This window comes from Elephas maximus, chromosome 19 (genome assembly GCF_024166365.1).
Source record: "Elephas maximus indicus isolate mEleMax1 chromosome 19, mEleMax1 primary haplotype, whole genome shotgun sequence".
Taxonomy (NCBI): Eukaryota; Metazoa; Chordata; class Mammalia; order Proboscidea; family Elephantidae; genus Elephas; species Elephas maximus.
The window spans coordinates 66,263,919-66,287,445 of record NC_064837.1 but is presented as its reverse complement, the minus strand read 5'-3'; the positions used below and the strand labels follow the sequence as shown (position 1 = coordinate 66,287,445).

At 43.2% G+C, this 23,527-nt stretch overlaps 1 protein-coding gene across 2 annotated transcripts in view; it reads left to right on the top strand.

Annotated features, from left to right (window-relative positions):
- Window positions 1-23,075, top strand: part of SRP68 (signal recognition particle 68) — a 45,745-nt gene extending 22,670 nt beyond the window's left edge. For both annotated transcript variants that reach the window (XM_049859541.1, XM_049859540.1), the window contains 8 exons: window positions 14,860-14,958; window positions 16,028-16,092; window positions 17,259-17,415; window positions 17,952-18,046; window positions 18,924-19,053; window positions 20,617-20,692; window positions 21,412-21,464; window positions 21,943-23,075. In XM_049859541.1, the coding sequence (XP_049715498.1) occupies window positions 14,860-14,958; window positions 16,028-16,092; window positions 17,259-17,415; window positions 17,952-18,046; window positions 18,924-19,053; window positions 20,617-20,692; window positions 21,412-21,464; window positions 21,943-22,170 (903 nt within the window). In that variant the 3' untranslated portion in view covers window positions 22,171-23,075. The remainder of the gene's footprint in view (window positions 1-14,859; window positions 14,959-16,027; window positions 16,093-17,258; window positions 17,416-17,951; window positions 18,047-18,923; window positions 19,054-20,616; window positions 20,693-21,411; window positions 21,465-21,942) is intronic.
- The last annotated feature ends 452 nt before the right edge of the window (window positions 23,076-23,527 follow it).

Here is a 23,527-nt window from a genome sequence, read left to right as displayed (position 1 = left end):
CAGTTTCCTGTGAGGCATTAGTGACAACGGAGCAGGAATTCTGGTTGGAGCAGGGCTGGGGGAGAGGGCCATGGGGACAAAGTAAGTGGGGGGCTCCTTACGGAATAAGAGGCAGAGTTGTACCAGATAAAAGACAAGAAAAACTATCATTTATTAAGTAATTTTGAAGAGTGATTCATGCTTACAGTTTAGAAAACAAAGTTTTTAAAGAATCTAGCTATATTCTTACTTGAGTCTCATATATCTTCGCATAAAAGAATGCATTCCTTTTCGTCTTTTTTATATTCATTAGAGGTTTTTATGTATTTTTAATATTTTTTACCTGTTAGAATTAATACTTGATACAGTTTTGTGTCCTGTTTTTATTAACATGTTGTAATGATTGATTAACATGTAAGGATTTTTCATGTTATTACATATTCATTTCGTAAATATTTTAACACCTGCTAGTCACCTGTTCCGTTCTGTTGTACTTAGGGTTGCCGTTGAGTTGGAACCGACTCGACGGCACCAACAACAGTCACCTGAACAGAGATACCACAGAGATGAATGAGGAGAGTAGTTATCCTGTGTCCCAGATACACTGCTTAATGATTTGTGTTTTATGTTTTTAAACCTATGGGGTGAGTGCTATCCCATTTTACACATGGGGAAACTGGACTTAGAGTGACGTGTAACTTATCCTCAGTCATACACCTAATGGAGGACCAAGCCCGTTTTTTGTTTTTTTTTTTAATTGTGCTTTAACTGAAAGTTTACAAATCAAGTCAGTCTCTCATACAAAAATTTTTATACACCTTGCTATGTGCTCCTAGTTGCCCTCACCCTGAGACAGCATACTCCTTTTCTCCACCCTGTATTCCCCATGTCCATTCTGCCAGCTTCTGTCTCCCTCTGCCCTCTCATCTCACCTCCAAACAGGAGCTGCCCACATAGTGTCATATGTCTGCTTGAGCCAAGAAGCTCACTCCTAACCAGTATCATTTTCTATCCCATAAAAAAAAAAAAATCCCATAGTCCAGTGCAATCCCTGTCTGAAGAGTTGGCTTTGGGAATGGTTCCCGTCTTGGGCTAACAGAAGGTCTGGGGACCATGACCTCTGGGGTCCTTCTAGTCTCAGACCATTAAGTCTGCTCTTTTCACAAGAATTTGAGGTCTGTATCCCGCTGCTCTCCTGCTCCGTCAGGAATTCTCTGTTGTGTCCCCTGTCAGGACAGTCATCGGTTGTAGCCAGGCACCATCTAGTTCCTCTGGTCTCAGGCTGAGGGAGTCTCTGGTTTATGTGGCCCTTTCTGTCTCTTGGGCTCAGATTTACCTTGTGTCCTTGGTGTTCTTCATTCTCCTTTGCTCCAGGTGGGTTGAGACCAATTGAAGCATCTTAGATGGGCACTTGCTAGCGTTTAAGACCCCAGACGCAACTCACCAAAGTGGGATGCAGAATGTTTTCTTAATAGATTTTATTATGTCAGTTGTCCTGGGTGTCCCCTGAAACCATGGTCCCCAAACCCCTGCCCCTGCTGCTCTGGCCTTCGAAGCATTCAGTTTACTTAGGAAACTTCTTTGCTTTTAGTTTAGTCCAGTTGTGCTGATGCCACCTGTATTGTGTGTTGTCTTTCCCTTCACCTAAAATAATTCTTATCTACTATGTAATTAGTGATAGCCCCCTCCCTCCCTCCCTCCCTCCCCCCTCTTATAACCATCAGATATTTTCTTCTCTGTTTAAACTACTTCTCGAGTTCTTATAATAGTGATCGTATACAATATTTGTCCTTTTGCAACTGACTAATTTCACTCAGCATAATGCCTTCTAGATTCCACCACGTTAAGAAATGTTTCATGGATTCATCATTATTCTTTTTCGATGCATAGTAGTCTGTTGTATGCATATACCATAATTTATCCATTTATCCGTTGTTGGGCATCTTGGTTGCTTCCATCTTTTTGCAGTTTTAAACAGTGCTGCAGTGAACATGGGTGTACATATATATCTGTTTGTGTAAAGGCTCTTAATTCTCTAGGATATATTCCAAGGAGTGGAATTGCTGGATAGTATGGTAGTTCTATTTCTAGTTTTTTAAGGAAGCGCCAAATCGATTTCCAAAGTGGTTGTACCATTTTACATTCCCACCAGCAGTGTATAAGTGTTTCCAGTCTCTCCACAACCTCTCTAACATTTATTGTTTTGTGTTGTTGGATTAATGCCAGCCTTGTTGGAGCGAGATGGAATCTCATTGTAGTTTTGATTTGCATTTCTCTAATGGCTAATGATCATGAGCATTTCCTCATGTATCTGTTAGCTACCTGAATGTCTTCTTTAGTGAAGTGCTTTCTCATATCCTTTGCCCGTTTTTTAATTGGGTTATTTCTCTTTTTGTAGTTGAGTTTTCGCAGTATTGTGTAGATTTTAGAGATCAGACGCTGACTGGAAAAATGTCATAGCTAAAAACTTTTTCCCAGTCTGTAGGTAATCTTCTTACTCTTTTGGTGAAGTCTTTCGGTGAGCATAGGTGTTTGATTTTTAGGAGCTCCCAGTAATCTAGTTTCTCTTCTGCATTGTTAGTAATGTTTTGTATACTGTTTATGCTATGTATTAGGGCTCCTAGCATTGTCTCTATTTTTTCTTCCATGTTCTTTATCGTTTTAGAGTCTATATATAGGTCTTTGATCCATTTTGAGTTAGTTTTTGTGCATGGTATGAGGTATGGGTCTTGTTTCATTTTTTTGCAGATGGATATCCAGTTATGGCAGCACCATTTGTTAAACAGACTATCTTTTCTCCATTTAACTGACTTTGGGCCTTTGTCAAATAGCAGCTGCTCATATGTGGATGGATTTATGTCTGGATTCTCAATTCCGTTCCATTGGTCTGTGTATCTGTTGTTGTACCAGTACCGGTCTGTTTTGACTACTGTGACGGTATAATAGATTCTAAAATCAGATAGAGGGAGGCTTCCCACTTTGTTCTTCTTTTTCAGTAATCCTTTACTTATCTGGGGTCACTTTCCCTTCCATATGAATTTGGTGATTTGTTTCTCCATCTCATTAAAAAATGTTGTTGGAATTTGAATTGGAATTGCATTATATCTATACATCGCTTTTGCTAGGATAGACATTTTACAATGTTAAGTCTTCCTATTCATGAGCAAGGTATGTTTTTCCACTTATATAGGTCTCTTTTGGTTTCTTGCAGTAGTGTCTTGTAGTTTTTTTGTATAGGTCTTTTACACTCTGGTAAGATTTATTCCTAAGTATTTTATCTTCTTGGGGGCTACTGTAAATGGTATCGAATTGGTGATTTCCTCCTCGATGTTCTTTTTGTTGGTGTAGAAGAATCCAACAGATTTTTTTATGTTTATCTTGTATCCTGATACTCTGCTGAACTATTAGTTTCAGTAGTTTTCTTGAGGATTCTTTAGGGTTTTCTATGTATAAGATCATGTCATCTGCAAATAGAGATACTTTCAGTTCTTCCTTGCCAGTCTGGGTGCTCTTTATTTCTTTGTCTAGCCTAATTGCTCTGGCTAGGACTTCCAGCACAATGTTGAATAAGAGTGGTGATAAAGGGCATCTTTATCTGGCTCCCAATCTCAATGCTTTCAGACTCTCTCCATTTAGGATGGTGTTGGCTGTTGGCTTTGTGTAGATGCCCTTTATTATGTTGAGGAATTTTCCTTCTATTCCTGTTTTTCTGAGAGTTTTTATCATGAATGGGTGTTGGACTTTGTCAAATGCTTTTTCTGTATCCATTGATAAAATCACGTGGTTCTTGTCTTTTGCTTTATTTGTATTATGGATTACATTAATTGTTTTTCTAATGTGGAACCATCCCGGCATACCTGGTATAAATCCCACTTGGTCATGGTGAGTTACATTTTTGATATGTTGTTGAATTCTATTGGCTAGAATTTTGTTGAGGATTTTTGCATCTACATTCATGAGGGATATAGGTCTGTAATTTTCTTTTTTTGTGGTGTCTTTACCTAGTTTTGGCATCTGGGATGTGCTGGCGTCATAGAATGAGTTTGGGAGTATTCCGTCATTTTCTATGCTCTGAAATACCTTGAGTAGTAGTTTGGTAGAACTCTGTAGTGAAGCCATCCGGACCAGGGCTTTTTTCTGTTGGGAGTTTTTTGATTACCTTTTCAATCTCTTCTTTTGTAGTTGGTCTCTTTAGTTGTTCTACCTCTGTTTGTGTTAGTTTAGGTATGTAGTGTGTTTCTAAGAATTGATCCATTTCTTCTAGGTTTTCAAATTTGTTAGAGGACAATTTTTCATATGTAACCTGATATGATTCTTTTAATTTCAGTTGGGTCTGGGTTGTAATATCGCCCATCTCATTTCTTATTCGGGTTATTTGCTTCCTCTCCTGTTTTTCTTTGGTCAGTTTGGCCAATGGTTTATCAATTTTGTTAATTTTTTCAAAGAACCAGCTTTTGGTCTTGTTAACTCTTTCAATTATTTTCCTGTTTTCTGTTTCATTTAATTCTGCTCTAATTTTTATTATTTGCTTTCTTCTGGTGCCTGAGGGTTTCTTTTGTTGCTACTCTTAAAATTCTTTTCCTTTGGTTTTGGCAAGGTTGATTATAATATGTCTGGGTGACTTTCCTTTAAAATCTGCCTTATGTGGAGTTCGATGAGCATCTTGGATAGGTATCTTCTCATCTTTCACGATATCAGGGGAGTTTTTTGCCAACAAATCTTCAACAATTCTCTTTGTATTTTCTATTGTCCCTCTTCTGGTACTCCCGTCACTCGTAGGTTATTTCTCTTGGTAGAGTCCCACATGATTCCTAAGGTTTCTTCATTTTTTTTTAATTCTTTTATCTGATTTTTCTTCAAATATATTGGTGCCAAGTGCTTTATCTTCAAGCTTACCAATTTTGCTTTCCACTTGCTCAATTCTGCTCCTCTGACTTTCTGTTGAGTTGTCTAATTCTGTAATTTTATTGTTAATCTTCTGAATTTCTGATTGCTGTCTTTATATGGATTCTTGCAGCTTATTAAATTTTTCATTATGTTCTTGAATAACCTTTTTAATTTCTTTAACTACTTTGTGTGTTCCTTGGCTTGTTCTGCATATTGCCTGATCTCCTTCCTAATCTCGTTCTTGATGTCTTGAAGAGTTCTGTGTATTAATCTTTTGAATTCTGCATCTGGTAATTCCAGGAAGGCACCTTCATCCAGAAGATCCGTTGATTGTTTCGAGAGCTTGTTGAAGTGATCATGGCCTGTTTCTTTATGTGACTTGATATTGATTGTTGTCTCTGAGCCATCTGTAAGTTATTGTATTAGTTTATGTTTGCTTACTGTATTCTAGCACCTTGCTTTGTTTAGTTTTGATATGCCCAAATGGGTTGCTCGAGTGAGTTAACTTGATTATTTACACCTTTGGAGCTCTGACGTCCTGTCCCTGGATTGCTAGAGCTGTTATCAGGTCTGTCAGTCTAGGAGTCCATTCACTTTTCTTGTATGAATTCAGCTCAGGAGTCCAGGTAGCTGATCATCAGGTGTGTGGTACAGGCTCTGTCCTACAGTCTTAGAGGGGCAGGGGGGATTGGTGTAGGTATCAGTATCTGGTTGCAGCAGGGGGTCATGCTTTGAACAAGGCAGGGGCTGAGAACCATCCCGAGTGTTTGTGAGGAAAGCGCATCCCTGTTGCCTAGAGCATACGGGTGGGTGGTTCTGCAGACGGACGATGGGCACCCAGTGCTTTTGGTTGTAAGGACTGGGAGGTACCAGTTATCCTTGGACCCCTGTCACGGGTGGCTGGGTGACCTGAGTGGAGCCACCAGTACTTATGCCCCTGATGTGGGTAGGTAAGGATCCTGTTTAATAGGCAAAGCGGTGTCAAATATCAAACACTCACCTCTTCACCGCATAGCTGAAACAGTTGCAATCTGCCAACAAGGGCGTATTCTCCTGAAATAGGCCCACACAGGTCCATGCAGTGGGGAAAGGTATTCGAAGTCCACAGACCATTTATGCCTGGACAGGGGCTGCATCTGTCCTGAGCTTCCCCAGTTAGTGGAGCTGGCAAATTATCTTTTCCCCCAATTGTGAATTTATTCCTACTCCAAGGCTGGGAGGAAGGCTCAGGGTGCTCAACAGGGCCTTTCGCATGCCCAGGGAAATCAACAGCCACTGAAGCTGGCTTGGGGACTGGGGGCGTGGTAAAATATATGTAAGTATTTAGCCTTTGCCTGGAGTGTGGTTCTTCTCTGGTTCCGGAGGTGTGTGTAGGCTGTGTGGCCGGCTGCTTCTCCCTGAGGAAACTGTGGCCGAACGCTACTAACAGCCGCAGCCGCTCCCAGTAATGGTGCCTGAGGGATCCTGGCGATTCAGTTCCAGTAACTCCTCTCCACTTCTGAACCATCTCTCCCTCCCCCTGCCACTCAGCCCATTTTCTACCTTTGCCTTTGATGTTCAGAGCTCCTAGCTTGTTATAAATATAATCGTTTCACTTGTTTTTCTGGGTCTTTGTTGAAAGAGGGATCACAGGAAGCATCTGGCTATTCCGTCATCTTGGCCCCGCCTCGAAACTTCTTTCCTTTTGAAAACCAAGCCCTTTTGACTCCAAAGTCCATGTTCCTTGAATTTTTCCACATTATCTTCTCAGAGTTGTCAGAAAGGCTGGTAATAGGATCATGGGACTGACTACATGCCATTTCACTTCTCAGAGTAAACGCACGCGCAGTGCTGTGCCCCTAGTAAAGACTAAATAAGCAGACCTGTAATTGAAACAACTGTTTAGTCCTTGCCAGGTGAATCATCTCTGATTCAGTTGGTGTGGTGGTGATGGTGGGGGGATTGTTTCCCAGGTGGGAGGAGAAGGAGTGGGGGGATGTTTTAACTGAACTTACGTTTCTCTTGCTTTGTATGCATAATTAGGGAATAAAGAGCTGTATGGAGGGAGGTCTTTTTGCCATATTCCCAAAATCATTCCGCTTGGGCTAGATTAGACCACATGAAGAAACCGTTTTCTAGCTGCTTGTGAAGCCATCGCTTTTACAGTTAAACACATCACTTCAATCATGTGATGACTAGTTGAGCTCTATGCACTGTTCTAGTGAATCACTCTCAAACTTGATTTTTATTTTAGTTGAAAGGTTGGTTTCTGGATCCCAGGTCATAGCCACCCTTCTAAAGGAGCTAAAGATTGAGTAAAACTTTGGTATTGGCAAGAAAACACTGTGATATTATTTCAAATTTGAATAGGTAAAAAAGAAAATACTCATACTCAACCATCTCAACACAACTGCTGCTAATTCTGTGTTCCCATCTTTAGTGTGCATGTCTGTGTAGTTGGAGTAAATATTCTGTTTGACATCCATCTTTTACATACACAGATAATAGGAGGCACATACAGTTTTTAATGTCTTTTTAATCAAAGGTCGTCTGTTATTGGACATTTGCATTCCGTAGTTTTGAAAAAGCATTATAAATGATGATGTAGTGAATCTTTGCCTAGATGGATTTTCCACATTTTGGATTACTGCTACAGAATAGATTGCCTAAAGTGACAGTACTGGGTTGAGCCCTTTTCTGATACAAGTAAAGTTACCGTTTTACATTTACGTTTATGATATAAAAGATAATAGGAGATGAAACAAAATGTCTGCTAACCCTAGTAAGATTTTAGCATTAAAAAGATAAATATCTGGCCGCCTTCATTTTGATTGGCCGCCTCCTGCATAGGTCACGGGCATTCTTGTCACATTATTGATTGACCTGACATGCCCTTCAAGAACCATCAGCAAAGGAATTACTACTGAGGTCTGGGATTTCTGGGAAATGGAGTCCTTTGTGTAGCTTCTGCATCCTAGGATGATGTCCTACACTTGGAACTTATAAAGTTGTTCTGCAGTTTAATATTTATTGAATTACACATTTGCTTCACTGGTATGATGAACAATACCACAAATTTGAGGGTTTTCTCATTAAAAAAAAAAGTTTAACTATCTGCTGTCCTATACCACACATATGCCAAAGCCTTAGATGTTATGTATAGCAGTGTAGGTGGCTAAATGTCTGTTGAATGAACCATGTGTCGTAAATATGGACAGTGCCTTTTGGCCATTTGAAGTTAATCTCAAGAAGAGCCACATTGCCCATTGGTACCACTGTCAGATCATTGGGCTGCATGTAACATGCACCCTTGTCAGTTCTCTTTATTGTGTTGAGTTGTTCTCTGTTCTGGAAACCAAGAACTATGCCTTAAAGATATGGGGCCTTAATTTCAGTGTCTCTTAACCTAGCTCCACCATGCATCTCTCAGTTTGTCGTACTGTGGTGGCTGACATGTTGCTGTGATATTGGAAGCTATGCCACCTGTATTTTAAATACCAGCAGGTCACCCATAGAGGACAGGTTTCAGCAGAGCTTACAGACTAAGACAGACTAAAATAGACTTTACACATTGAACACTAATTGACCAAAGACCAGACGAGTTGTTGGATGACATCAAGGACATCATACATGAAGAAAGCAAAAGGTCATTAAAAAGATAGGAAAGAAAGAAAAGATCAAAATGGATGTCAAAAGGACTCTAAAACTTGCTCTTGAACGTAGAGTAGCTAAAGTGAATGGAAGAAATGAGGAAGTAAAAGAATTGAACAAGAGATTTCAAAAGGCAGTTCTAGAAGACAAAGTAAATGTGCAGTGAAATGTGCAACAATGTGGAGTTAGAGAACCAAAACGGAAGGGCAGGCCCAGCATTTCTCAAGCTGAAAGAACTTACAAGCTTCAAGTTGCAATTTTGAAGGATTCTATGGCCAAAATGACAGAGGAAGTGTCAAAAGAAGATGGAAGGAATACACAGAGTCACTGTACCAAAAAGAATTGATCTATGTTCAGTCGTTTCAGGAGATAGCATATGATCAAGAACCCATGGCAGGCTTTGGTGAAAAACAAGCCCCCAGGAATTGATGGGATACCAATTGAGGTATTTGAACAAACAGTTGCAGTGCTGTAAGTGCTTGCTCATTTGTGCCAAGAAATTTGGAAGACAGCTACCTGGCCACCCAACTGGAAGAGATCCATATTTGTGCCCACTTCAAAGAAAGGTGATTCAACAGAATGCATAACTTATCAAACAATATCATTAGTATCACATGTAAGTAAAATTTTGCTGAAAATAATCCAAAAACAGTTGCATCAACAAGGAACTGCCAGAAATTCAAGCCAAATTCAGAAGAGGACGTGGAATGAGGGATACCACTGCTGATGTAAGATGGATTTTGGCTGAAAGCAAAACAGAGAATACCAGAAAGATGTTTGCGTTTGTTTTATTTACTATGCAAAGGCATTCAACTGTTTGAATCAGAACAGATTATGGATAACGTTGCAAAGAATGGGAATTCTAGAACACTTAATTGTGGTCATGAGGAACCTGTACATAGACCAAGAGGCAATTGTTTGAATTGTTTGAATGGAACAAGGGGATACTGTGTGGTTTAAATCCAGGAACGGTGTGCATCATGGTTGTATCCTTTCATCATACTTAGTCTGTATACTGAGCAGATAACACTAGAAGCTGGACTATATGAAGAAGAATGGGGTATCAGATGTGCAGATAACACAACCTTGCTTGCTGGAAGCAAAGAGAACTTGAAGCACTTACTGATGAAGGCCAAAGACTACAGCCTTCAGTATGGATTACGTCTCAACATAAAGAAAAACCCTCAGAGCGGGACCAATAAGCAATATCATGATAAATGGAGAAAAGATTGAAGTTGCCAAGGATTTCATTTTACTTGGATCCACACTCAACGCCCATGGAATCAGTAGTCAGGAAATCAAACGACCTTTTGCACTGGGCAGATCTGCTGCAGGAGAGCTCTTTAAAATCTTAAGGAGCAAAGATGTCACTTTGAAGACTAAGATGGGCCTGACCCAAGCCATGATATTTTTAATCACAGCATATGCATGCGAAAACTGGACAATGAATAAGGAAAACCAAAGAAGAATTGATGCCTTTGAATTGTGGTGTTGGTGAAGTATGTCGAATATAACATGGACTGCCAGGACAACGAACAAGTCTGTCTTGGAAGAATTACAGCCAGAATGCTCCTTGGAAGTGAGGATGGTGAGACTTCACCTCACATACTTTGGACATATTATCAGGAGGTCCCAGCCCCTGGCGAAGGACACATTGCTTGGTAAGGTAGAGGGTCAGTGAAAAAGAGGAAGACTCTCAATGAGATAGATTGACACAGTGGCTCCAACAATGGGTTCAAACATAGCAAGGATTGTGAAGACGGTGCAGGACCAGGCCATGTGTTGTTCTGTTGTACGTAGGGTTGTTATGAGTTGGAACCGACTTGACAGCAGCTAACAACAATTTAACCTAGCTGGTATTGGTATTTGCCACCCTCTAGGAACTGGAATGCAAGAATTTGGTAGCCGCAGCTTAATTGGTTGCTTTTAGAGGTTTTATGGTCTTTAATTTACTGAAAAGCAAGGAAGGAAGAAATAATTCAGGGAGATAAAATATTAGACTGGAAATACTTGAGCTGAGAATTAATCAGCCGCCAAAATCCAGTTATAAAATCCTTGGTCTCATTAGCGAAGCTCTACATCTTCACACCCTTAATATTGTCTTACTTTGTACTTTATTTCTATTTTGCTTAATACTTGATCACACTTGAATTGTCACTGGGGTTGCATTGGGAGAACACTCTGGGCAGCAGTTTTGGGGAAAGGGCAGGTTTAAAATGTCTGCAGATTCTTATCTTCAAGTTATGGTCAGTGTTTGAGTAGAAGGAAGACCTTTATCCTTTTATTTAAAAAAAAAAATCAGTTCTCAAGTAAGAGGTTTGTATCCTTTACCAGGTTCCCGTGTGCTTTTTCCTAGACTTCAGTGGGCCTGGGGGAGGTTTTGTTTGGTTCCCCAGTTCTCCTGTGGGTGTGGTGGAGAATGTGGTCAGACTTGCCTTGTATGTCTCTTATTCATGCCACCACTTTCCAGAAATTTCTGTAGATTAATGAAAATCATATGGGAACCTAATAATTTTAGTAGCAGCCTATTTTGCCCTGGACCATTCAGCTTTGAGCCATGTCTTGAGGAGATAGCCCGGAGCCATAGGGAAGCACATCCTGGAATGTTTGGAGTTTTATAAAAATGGATCTAGAATCTGTTTATTAAGACTAATAAGTAGCACATTACCTCTGGGTTTGAGATTTTTGTGCGTCATAGACACAGCTGAGAAAACAGTCTTATGTGGCGAGTTTACCACTTGTGTTTAGGAGCACCTTCTTTTTGGTTCTGTGGCCAACTGGGAAATACAGATGGTGAGAAGTCTCTAATATTGAAAGGTGTTTCATGTTCCATTGGCCTTTCCAGAATTGTCTTGACCTCAAAGATAAGTTTATGGACTAAAAGTGTAACTAGTGAAATATTCCTAAGGAAGGTGGGGCCTCCTCTTTGAAAACCATTTTGCCCTGCCCAGGGAGAGGCATCTGCACTTCTCTCCAGAGATTAGCAGTCCGTGAGTCACTGTGCAGTGTGGGTGTCATGAGAAAAATACAGCTGACTTAAATCTTACTCTTGTTGCCAGATTAGGGTCCGTGCCTTGGAGCAGTGGAGCCAGTGAAATGTACTCCAAGTCAGAAAGCGTGAGAAAGTTTATCTGGGAGATGTACACCACTGGGGACCCGACAGTAATACAGACTGTCTCTCTGGAGTCCCAAAAAGCAGTTTTACATTAGACTTACATAGAATTTTTACAAGGGTTAGTTAGAAGTGTCTTTATAGCCCCCAGATGGCATAGCCAGAGAAGTTATTTATTACAAGATAGTGACAAGAGACTCTTTTTCAGACTAAAGAGATAGTGCTGGACATCTCTTTATCAGGCTAAAGATATACATATCAGACCATTTCCCTGTGGGTCACAGGTGGTCAGAACAAAACAAAGTTATTAGCATTAGATCAAAACAAAGAACAAAGTTATTTGCATCAGATCAACACAAAGTCATTAACAAAGGTATGTGGAAAGGAGAAGGCAGGGAGAAGGAGAAAAACTTACAGTTCATCATGGCGTTAGTTATGTCAAGCTCTCATGCTGGAGAGTATTAGGGTCACACCCTTCAGGTATGCTTTTCCTCCACTGTTCAGACTTCTGTAAAATTCCCAGTAGAGCTTAGAATTGTTTGGAACCTGTGGCCAGGTTTGCTGTGTTCAGCACCTGAAGCAGAGGTGTACTTATTCAAAGGGAGGAAGGCTGATAGATGGCAGGAAAGAGGGTGAGCATGTTAGCATCTTTTAAATTTCCTTATTTGAGCTATGCTCTACAGGAAAGGAGACAGATCTTTGTCCATTTCTGACTTAGCGACCCACCGTTGATTGGACTACTGAACCCCACACATTGTAAAAAGAGTGTTGTTGACATATTGGTTGGGTTGCAGGCTATCAAAACCGACACAGCGGCTTATCCTGCCTGCAAGTGATGCGGCTTACGTGTGAGTGTGTGGTTGGTTGGTTTCTTAAACAGCGCCCACCAGGCCACTTACATGTCTCACCTACTTGTTAAGCTACTGAATGGCTGCACCAGTCCATGGGATTCATACTTTGAGAAATTTGCCCAGTGTGTTTGAGTAAATGATTATAAAGACTCTTACTGACTGGAGGTGCTTAACAATTGCTTTTCATTAAGTGTATTTCTCTAGAGCTGCACTGTTCAATACAGTAGCCACTTGACATATATGGCTATTTAAGTTTAAACTACAATGTCAAGTGATGGAGTTGATAGGAGTTTTTTGGCTGGGAGTCTTTAAAGATTGTGAATTTAATAGAGATTGATATGTGTAAAATCAGTTTTTCCCTTAAAAATCACACTGCAAAAGAATATTTAATGGCATGGAAAATACTCAGGAAATTGTTAAACAGATTATAACATAGCATGCCAGGTGTGATTCCTTTTCTGATAAAAATGTATGTATGTATGTATGCATTAATATTAAAAAAGTCAAGTGCTCAGCCAGGCATGGCTGTTGAGTGCGCGGTAGCACCGTGCAGATAGGGAGCATTTTCATCAGTGCAGCAGCTTTGTGGGACAGCTGGTGGTTCCGTGAGTTCAGGTGGCTCCCTAATAGCACTAATAGATTTCTGGAGTGTATAAGTTATCTAGTGCTGCTGTAACAGAAATACTGCAAGCGGATGGCGTTTTCAAAGAAAAATTTATTCTCTCAGAGTTTAGGAGGCTCGAAGTCCAATTCAAGAGTGCCAGCTTCAGGGAAAGGCTTTCACATTCTGTCAGCTCTGGGCGAGGGTCCTTGTCATCAATCTTCCCCTGGTCTATGACCTTCTCAGCACAGGAACCCTGGTCCAAAAGACCGACAGTTCTCTTGCTCTTGTTTCTTGGTAGTATGAGGTCCCCCTGTCTCTCTGCTCCCTTCTCTCTTAAGAGATTGACTTAAGACACAACATAATCTTGTAGATTGAGTCTGCCCCATTAACATAACTGCCTGTAATCCTGCCTCATTAACTCATAGCGGTAGAATTTACCACACAAGGAAAATCACATCAGATCACAAAATGGTGGACAACCACACAATACTGGGAATCATAGCCTAACCAAATTGACACACATTTTGGGGGGACATAATTCAATCCAAAACATAGATTGACTGTGCCCCTGGTTTATTCCTCAGGTAGTAAACAATGGGAAAGTCAAGTAGCTTCTAAGTAGAAGAGTATGCCTGGTTTATATTGCGTTCTTTACAAGAGAAAAAAAAAATTTTGTTTTTCACAATGGAAACTAGGAAAAACTTAAGAGTTCTTAAGAGAAGGGAAGTTTGTCTTAAAACCCTACCCAACCATCTCTTACAGGAGTGGTCAGTGCTGGATTTTCTTCTGAGCTTTCTTACAGGTCAATTTAATGTCAAGAGGTTTTTTTTTTTTTCCTCCCCCAGATTGGATGTTACTTTCTGTGGGAAGTCAAATATAGTGATGGAATGTTGGCACTTTGATTTCCTAGTGGGTCTGCCAGTAACACCAGTTCCCCTCCTTTACCTCCTTTTGTCCGTTCCCACCTGCTCGGCCAGATTCTTCAGGATGCTAATGTGGTTTGGCAGGTATTCAGGTAATGAATCACGTTTTCACTTACCCAGCAGCCTAGCAGAGGGGCGACGCCCTGTACTTGTGCAGAGACTGTCACCTCATGCTTATCATCCTGCTTCTGCACTAAAAAAAACCCCTCAGAGTGGCCAGATGGAATATCTGAGTGCAGAAGGTCTGGTGAAGGGAACTGAGTGTGGTGTATTATATCAGAGGGAATGTAATTCTGATCGGGTGCTGGTTAGAAGTGTTCATTATCACTTGGCCTGGACCTTGGAGAAATTCAGAATCTGCAAGTCTTTTGAATTAACATTTGTCAAGGGTAATTCTGCTGACATAAGTAGAGATTAAGACAGTTCCAGAGGGAAACAGGGAAAGGAGCTTCCAGTGTGCTATACTTCTGTGTGAAGAAGCTGTATTCCAAGTCTAGTCTGGAAGGGTCCCTCTGGGGTGCCCGATGATGGTCTTGGTTGGAGATGGAAACCTTGGAGGAAAGTACTAGAAAGTTCTAAATGCTCTGTTGGTAGGCAGATAAAGTTTAAATCAGTTATACAGATAGCTCTTTCAGTATGTTCACTTTTTGAAAAATAAAATTCCCATCCCATACAAATAGTGAATAAGACGGTAAGAGAATTTTCGGTGGTAGAGAGTAGGAACTGTTGAAATGATCTCTGATGTGGGACTTTTTTTTAAGTTAGATGTGTATGTGGAGGGGATGGGAATCAAAGCTCTCTTGTCCCTCTTCCTGTCAGAATACCGTGGCTTAGTCAAAAGACAGTCTTTTTCTCCCTCTTGCTTCTGTTCAGGCTGAGAGCGAAGAGACGAAGGAGCGGCTGTTCGAGTCCATGCTCAGCGAGTGCCGGGACGCCATCCAGGCTGTTCGAGAGGAGCTCGAGCCAGATCAGGTAGGACAGTCGGCTGAGTATTCCAGGCTGGGATCCCCCTTCATCTGTGTGTCCTGTTCTTGGGTGAGGTCCCAGTGGTGAGTGCATTTACTGTCTCAGTTTTTTCTGAGCTGCGGGGGTCAGCTGCCCATCTCAGCAAAGCCCCTGGGTTCAGTCAGACTGAGAAATTCTTTTCCCTTTACCCTGTTCCTCCGAATAGTTTCATACATTACCTGTTAGGCCTGGGGTCTTAAATTCATATCCCCACAAACTCAGTGGCTTGAAACACAAATTTATTATTTCACAGTTCTGGAGATCAGAGTTTATAATGGGTCTGAGGGCTGTACTCCTTATGGAAGGTCTAGGGGAGCCTAGGGGAGAATTCGTTCCCAGTGTTCCAAAGAAAGCCTTTTCCAGCTTCTAGAGGCTGCCTGCGTTCCTTGGCTCGTGGCCCCTTTCCACAACTTCTAAGCCAATCGTGTAGCATCATCTTTCCTCTCTGACCTCTGCGTCAGTCCCTGCATCTTCTTTCTAACTCTGACCCTCCCGCCTCACTCTTTCACTTATGAGGACCCTTGTGATTACACTGGGCCCATTGGATAATCCGGGATAATCTCCTCATCTCAAGATCCTTGAGTAATAACACTTGCAAAGTTTCTTTTACCATGTGAGGTAACATTCACAAGTTCCAGAGATAAGAATGTGTGTACCTGGGGGGGCGCGGGCATTATTTAGCTGATGACAAAAGGCAAAAGCTACCAGCACAAGGGGTAGGATTAAGATCTAAGCACAGACCTTAAAATGAAGTGGTGGACTGTGGCATCTCTGACTTGAATGCTTTGGGACTGGACACTGGCAGCACTATACAGGAAGCCTTAACTCGCCACTGCCGCTAACCTTCTTACTCAGCGGCAGCAGAGTGGCCCTGTCGTTCTATAACATGTCAAGTAGATGTTTAATATTTGAGGACCCCAGCCTCACCCGGGTCTTGCCTGTATCCAGGGCATTTCAGGGACCATGCCACTGAGTGTGGTGGTAGCGCCAGAGATCAGGCCAGCTGATTTATCTTTACCTTTTTCACTTTCTACAGAAACAGAGAGATTACACTGTTGAAGGGGAGTCGGGGAAGGTGTCTAATCTGCAGTACCTGCATAGGTAAGGGTTGTTTTTATTGTTTTACTTTTTAACGTGTAATATCTCATTGAAACAAAAGCATATATAAAATATCATTTTAACGATAATTTCTTAGTACATAATGAATAATAATAGTGCGTGTGTGTACATGTATCTGGTTTTCTGTTTGCATGGTCTTTTTCTGGACTCTGTTCTATTGATTTCTTTGTACTTGTGCCAATACAATTCATTACTGTAACTTTTCAGTAAGCCTCAATAGCAGGTAGAGCAAGCTCCCTTATCAGATTTTTCCTTAGGTATATCTTGACCTATCTTGTCCAAATTTGCTTCCTCCTGCTCATTCTAAAATCACTCCATCAAGTTTCATTTAAAAAAAAAAAAAACCCGGGATCATTTTGTTTCACAGAAGAAAGGAGGAAGAGTAACATTTTTTGGAACTTATTGGAGAGAACCAAGATTGTTACTTGAGAAAATTCCGCTTCTCATCAGATTCTCTTCTCCATGTGGCCTTGAAATTTTAATCTTAGTGGCAGCTTGTAACTTCTATATAGTGAACCTGCCAGTATCTTCAGTCTTTCCCCTGCCCCCTCCCTTTTTTTAGGAATAAAGGAAAACACCCTTCCTTAACCTTAATCTCCATTCTTGTGGCATTTGGTATTACGTGAATGTCAGATTGGCTGCCTGATGGCTCAGATGCATAGAATGCTGGTCAAGAATGGACCTTCAGCGTTCTCTATTTCAGCAACCCAGTGAGAAAGCTGAGATTCCAGGAGGGTGAAGGATGATGGTTGTAGATAACGGCCACAGAGTGCCAGAGTCAGGAGTCCAGTCCTCTTTCCTAACATTGAAAAGACTCCGACAGCTCCAGTAAGGCCCAGGAAGTTCACGTTTTGAAGCCTCTTGTCTTGAATCCGTTCTTCCACTTTTGAATCTAGATAATATCAGGATCTTGGAGTTTATATAGGATCGGGAGGTCAGCTTTGGGATAAATTCATGAATCTGGAACCTGAGTAGGAGAAGGCTAGGAGGTCAGTGTTTAGAACTTGAGGTTCACTTATTCCACCTGTGTTCATTATGGAACCTCAACACCACACTTCCCCAGATCAGTCCCCACTTTTAGTCCAGTGCTCTCCCCAGAGTGTCATCTTCCCTGAGCATAACCCAAGCTGACATATGGTGCTTTTCAGCTACCTGACTTACATCAAGCTGTCGACAGCAATCAAGCGGAATGAGAACATGGCCAAAGGGCTGCAGAAGGCCCTGCTGCAGCAGCAGCCGGAGGACGACAGCAAGCGTCCCCCCCGGCCCCAGGACCTGATCCGACTCTATGACATCATTCTACAGGTGACCCTGGAGGAAGGGCTATAACAGCCAGCACTATGCTGAGCAGTCTGAGCCCAGATGTTTCACATCTGTAGATGCGTAGATACTAGCAAATCTGCAGATATTTACTGAGCATGTCTCCTGCATCGGATACTCTTCTGGATGCTCTGAAGCCTCCTGAGGCCTGAGTTTCCAGTCTCGGCCCTCGGGAAGTTTGTCGGTTGGTAAGATTTGTGAGTCATCCACACAAACAAGGCATCTGTATAAATGCCAAGAGAGTGGGCCACTCTGCAATAGAAGTCTAGAGCCAGGAGCGATCCCTTCTAGCTGAGATGGTCTAAGAAGTCCTTGAAGGAGGAGAGATGTGAGCTGAGTGTTAAGAGGATCAGAGAGGAACAGGTGACACCAGATGGGGCTGCTGCCATATATGCCTTCAAGGACGTTACCATTACTTCAAGCCCAGGCTCGCTCTTTTGCCCTTGTCTGTTCTTAAAAGGTCTTCTGCCAGAAACTCAGTTTGAGGCTTTCACGGATTTTTTGTTGCATCTGTTGTACAGAATCTGGTGGAATTGCTCCAGCTACCTGGCTTAGGGGAGGATAGAGCCTTCCATAAAGAGATAGGCCTGAAGACCCTGGTGTACAAGGCTTACAGGTAAGGTCCTGTGGGAAGGGTAGTGGTTCTATGGGCTTTGGGAGCATGTCTCATACCCGGGGAGACTGGGCTGTCTGTCCTTGACGAGATGGTTAACTTGCCTGGGATCTGAGAACAGTTCAGCCCAGCCACTGAAGATTGTGGCTGGTAACTTCCAGTGTAATAGGATGTGGGGAGTCAGAGAGCACACACCTCAAACTTGTCTTCTCCCTCCTCTCATTCCTCCTTCCTTCCCGTGGAAAACCGACGGGTGTTGTTTGTAACTTGGAAGGAGGCGTTGCAGCAAGATGGGGGTTAGAATGGCAGAATAGAGCACTGCGCACTCTCCCCTTCCTTTTCTGGCCCTCGCACCCCAGCACTGTCTGGCTCTCCAGGGACCCTCTGTCCCACTCCCATCGCCCTTTCTCCTCCTGGCTCCCATGGGCCCTTCTGAGCTGTGAAGGCCCAGCAGCACTCCCGGCTGTAGATCCCAGGAAATAATCTCAGTTAGGAGGAGGCTTCTGTCAGTTTTGTCTTTGAAAAAGCAAAGAAGAGAGGTGAATGATGTATGGCTGTGTGGGTGGTGGAGGGTGGGACTTACATGTCAACCAGGCAGTGTTCCTCCCACCGTGCTCCTTTTGGGAACTGACTTCTTTACAGAGTCTTAGTACATAAGGTACAGGGTGTCATTGTGGCCTTGCACTGTTGTCCGTGATGGCCTGGGCAGAGTTGCAGGTTGGCCTTGCCAACCTGAACATTTAGAATATAGGGGGCTTCCCATGCAGTGGTCCTCAGATTAAGAAACCTGTTTCCAAAGTTAGTCTAGACTGTGCTGAACGCCTTGATCTGGAGTGATTGTCACTTCAGGGTACTACGGCTCTCTTCCCTGTCCCCTCAGGTGTTTCTTCATCGCACATTCCTACGTGTTGGTGAAGAAGTGGAGCGAAGCCCTTGTCCTGTACGACAGAGTCCTGAAATATGCAAATGAAGTCAGCTCTGACGCTGAGGCCTCCAAGAACAGCCTAAAGGTGAGATGTTGGCCTCTCTTTGTTCCCAAAGCCCTGAGAAGCTGTGCAGAGAGGCTCTGTAGGGACTGAGAGGGTAGAAGCACCGAGGAAACCTTCCTGCGCAAAGTGTGTCCAGCATCACTGGGAGCTAACCAGAAATGCAGGCTCTCAGGCCCCACTCTAGACATGCTGGGTCAGAATCTGCATTTTAACAAGATCCCTAGGGGATCCAGGTGCACGTTAAAGTTGAAGAAGCATTGCTCTGAAGTACAGCCATGGCAAAGACTCCCTGGTTTGGTTTATTTTACTGACTGTCGAACGACAACTAGCTTTTTAAGCTTGTGAACTATTGCAGTGACGTTGAGATTATTAAAAAATATATGTGTATTTTACAAATAGAGACTGTTTAGGAAAATGAACTCGTTACAGGCCAGGGAGAGCAGCTGCCGGGGACACAGCTCTTGTTGCCCTGAGGAGCAATAGGCTCCATGGGAATGAAGTGTAAACCTGGCTGTGCCTTCAGGGAGCAGTGGGGAGACTTGGATGTGGGAACCCATCTCCGAATACAAAGGAAGTACCAGAGGCCATGAGCAAGGGCAGGAAGATAGGAATAGATGGGTGTGGGCAGAAGGGAGACCCATGTCGGCATCATCACAACCCGACGCATCACGGTGAAGTCAATTCCAACTTGTAGCAACCCTAGAGGACAGTGTAGAACGGCCCCACAGGGTTTCCAAGGCTGTAATTTCTGCGGAAGCGGACTGCCACATCTTTCTCCCGCAGAGTGGTTGGCGAGTTCAAACTGCCGACCTTTCAGTTATCAGCCGAGCACTTAACCTCTGCACCACCAGGACTTCTTAGCATCATCACAGTGGGATGTAATTTTGGGATGCGGTGCCACACCAAACCAGTGGGGATCCTTCGTCTTAAGAGAGAATAAAGCAGTGTTTTACGAATACCCCTCTGACGCGGTGTGTCCCAGAATGGAGGCGCTGATTTTGTAGTGTCCAGACCTCGTCAGATCATTCCTGTTATTACCAAGTTAGAGGCTGAGGCCAAAGCATGGCTTCGCCCTGGTAGAAGCAGCAGGGGATTGTGGTGATGAAGCGCTTAGGCCCTTGAGCCAGTTCTGCCTGGATCTGAGTCCCAGCGCTGCTGCTCCTAGGTGTGTGACTGAGTAACTCGCTTCACCTCTCTTGGCTTCAGTTTCCTCATCTGTGAAATGGGTGTACAAACTACCTCAGGGGTGTTGTGAAGACTAAATTAGTAATTATGTAAGTGGCTTAGAACAGTGCCTAACACATAATACACATTTAGTAATGGTAAAGTTATTTATTAGTATTTATAAATTTATTAGTTAAAAAGTCATCCTAATGACTACTCTTTCCAGGCGTTATTACATCAGCCTTGGCAGAGCCTGTCATGTTTGAAACAGGCTAGTTTTTTGTTTTTTAATAGGAAGAATTGTTTGTTTAATCTCAAATCCTCTGAACACCAGTGGGCTCTCTCAGCTAAATGGGGTTCATTTGCTGCGCTCTCCTGCCTGGCCCTGGGCGGGAGTGCATGTTTTCTGAATTCTTTCAGGACCTGCCGGATGTGCAAGAGCTCATTGCTCAGGTGAGGTCGGAAAAGTGCTCTCTGCAGGCGGCGGCCATCCTCGGTAAGTCTCGGCCTGCTCACACAGCGTGTGTGCCCCGATAGCCTTCCTCGCGCTGCTCTTGTCTCCCGCACGCTTCACTACAGTTTGAAGACCGGAAGGGCTTGTTTGGTTCATCTTTGTTTATTGATTGGTCTTGTGTCCTGCAACCTTGCTGAGCTCTTTTCTTAGTTTTAACAGTTTTTTAGTAGATTTCTTAGGATTTTTCTTATATAGGATCATGTTATCTGTGAATATAGTTTTGCTTCTTTTCTGGTTTCAATGCCTTTTATTTCTTTTTCTTGCCTAATTGCCCTGAATAGAACCTTCAGTACAATGTTGAATAGAAGTGGCAAGAACAGACATCCACGCATTGTTCTTGATCTTTAAGATTTTTATTTTTGGTTAATCTGTAAGATTTTTATTTTTTCCCACCTTCTGCCCCATTAAGCATTAAATCGAACTATGTAGAAGGATTTAGAGAAACACTCTTATACCGTCCTTTTTCCTAATATCACCTTCTGTACAACTGAGTTAGCTGTGGTGGACGGCAGCACTGCTTCTGGGACTTACTGGCTGTTATCTGCACCACTTGGAGCAGAATGGGGACCCAGAAGGGAGAGAGCTAACTTCCCCGCATGCTGCTGCCTTTACTCTTGGAATTTAGAACCCTGAGTTGTCACCCATTTGGGACTGCGGGGTGTTAAGTCCCTGTTCTTACTGAATCCCTGTGAAACTTTCAGATACAAGTGACTCCCACCAGACAGAGACGTCCTCCCAAGTCAAGGACAATAAGGTGAGTCTGAGCTGTGGCTTCTGGGGGATGAAGGGCAGGATTAGTAACTCACGAGGGATGTACTCTGCCTTTGTAGAATAGAGGAGCCTTGATTTCTAAGGAAACACCCTGCTCTCCTCCCTCTCTTAAAGTTCTGGAAACTGCCCGTCTGAAGTTAGTTACATGTCTAGATTGCTCCAAAATAGGAAGGTGGAAGGCTCTGTTGCTGTGCAGAGTAGCACCCACAGTTAGGAGCTCTGACTTGGATGTCCAACAGACCTGTGCTTTAATCCCTGCCCACCCCCCTCAGCACCTCTAAGTGTCAGTGGCTCTGATCTAGAAAGTGGGGGCGTGATGACACCTCCTCATAGGGGTTGGTGAGGATAGAATGAGATAAGGCATGAGAAGCACTGGACTGGGGGCTCAGCACACAGTCAGTGTTCCACAGCTGATCTTCAGTGCTGAACGCCCAGACTCCTCCCTTTGGTTTGCCTTCCAGCCTCTGGTTGAACGGTTTGAGACATTCTGCCTGGACCCTTCTCTCGTCACCAAGCAAGCCAACCTTGTGCACTTCCCGCCGGGATTCCAGCCCATCCCTTGCAAGCCTCTGTTTTTTGACCTGGCCCTCAACCATGTGGCTTTCCCACCCCTTGAGGACAAGTTGGAGCAGAAGACCAAGAGTGGCCTCACTGGATATATCAAGGGCATCTTTGGTTTCAGGAGCTAACCAGGCTCTTCCTTGGGGGCGGGGGGAGAGCCTGACTTTTAATCTGTGTTGTGAGGAAATCCCAGCAAGTTCCATGATATTAAATCCAGGTCCGCATTGGCCCAGGGCGGGAGCTTGACGTCCGCAGCCCTGTGTTCTACATCTCGTGTGTTTGTGCACTTGCATCCTTACCCCTGTGCAGGAGGGCGCCTTCCTGTAAATGTGTGCAGGTTCACTCTGTCTCCCGCACCACCTGGGGAGGGTCACTGCCATCTGATCCCGTGTGAGCCGTGACTCCCTTTGGTCAGTAACACATTCAGGGGGAGTTCACACCATCTCCAGTGGGCCCTGAAGCTGTGCTTCATCGGTACCGTGGATTTGACATTGGCTTGTCCTTGCTGTGGGCCAGCTGGCGAGCACCAGCACCCTGGAGGAGTTTGTCTGTAGCCATGAGCATTGGCCCGTCTCTCCAGAATTACAGCCGGCCTTACTCCCCTTCACCTCCCAGGGAAAGAAGAGAAGAGAGCTCTATTTTTAAAAGAACTATGTTGCACTCAGAAATGATTAAACCAAATCTTATATTAAAAGGCAAAGATGATGGAGACTCTGTCCAGTTTACATGACCTCACCCCATCTCCAGCCCCAGTCCTCTCCTGGGGTGCTGTGTGTGACCCTGTGAGGTCAAGCTTATCCAGCTTCCAGGCAGTCAGGTTATTGCTGAGGCCAGGTAAGGCTGTGTTAGAGGCACTGTTTTTACAGAGAGTTCCCAATCTAATTTTTAGATGCCATTATATTTTAAACAATCTCCTTCCATATTCTTTTATTTTTTTTCCTGAGTCATTCTTTTTTATTTCCTTTATATCATCAACAATAGAAGTGACAAAAGCAATGTAAGAAAGCAAGGAATAAAAGTGATTTAAACTTGAGACGTCCGTGAAACCTCTGAATCCCTCTGAAAACCAAAACCCACCACGGGACATGGCAGTTTAGACGTGGTTCACACGTCAGGCAGACCCAAGTGTCTGGAAGGAGGTGGTTGGATGGCTAAAGATCTGCGGATATTATTCCAAAATGGAAACCCAGTGTGGGCAAGACAGGGCCTCTTGTTTTCTGAGTACGTCGCACAAAGGGCTTGCCAGAGTTAGAAAAGGACGGTGGGACTACAAACTTGACTTTTTTGTTATGATCGTAGATAGTCAAGGAGTCTTGAGATGCTCAGTGGTGTGATCAGTGTCTTCTCTCCCAAGATCCACTTCGGATCAAAGAGCCTTAGGATCTTGATTTTTTTTTTTTTTTTTTTAATTGAAAGTTTTGTCGTCTGTGCCATACAACTGTTATTGTATGCCGTCCAGTCGATTCCTACTCATAGCGACATTGT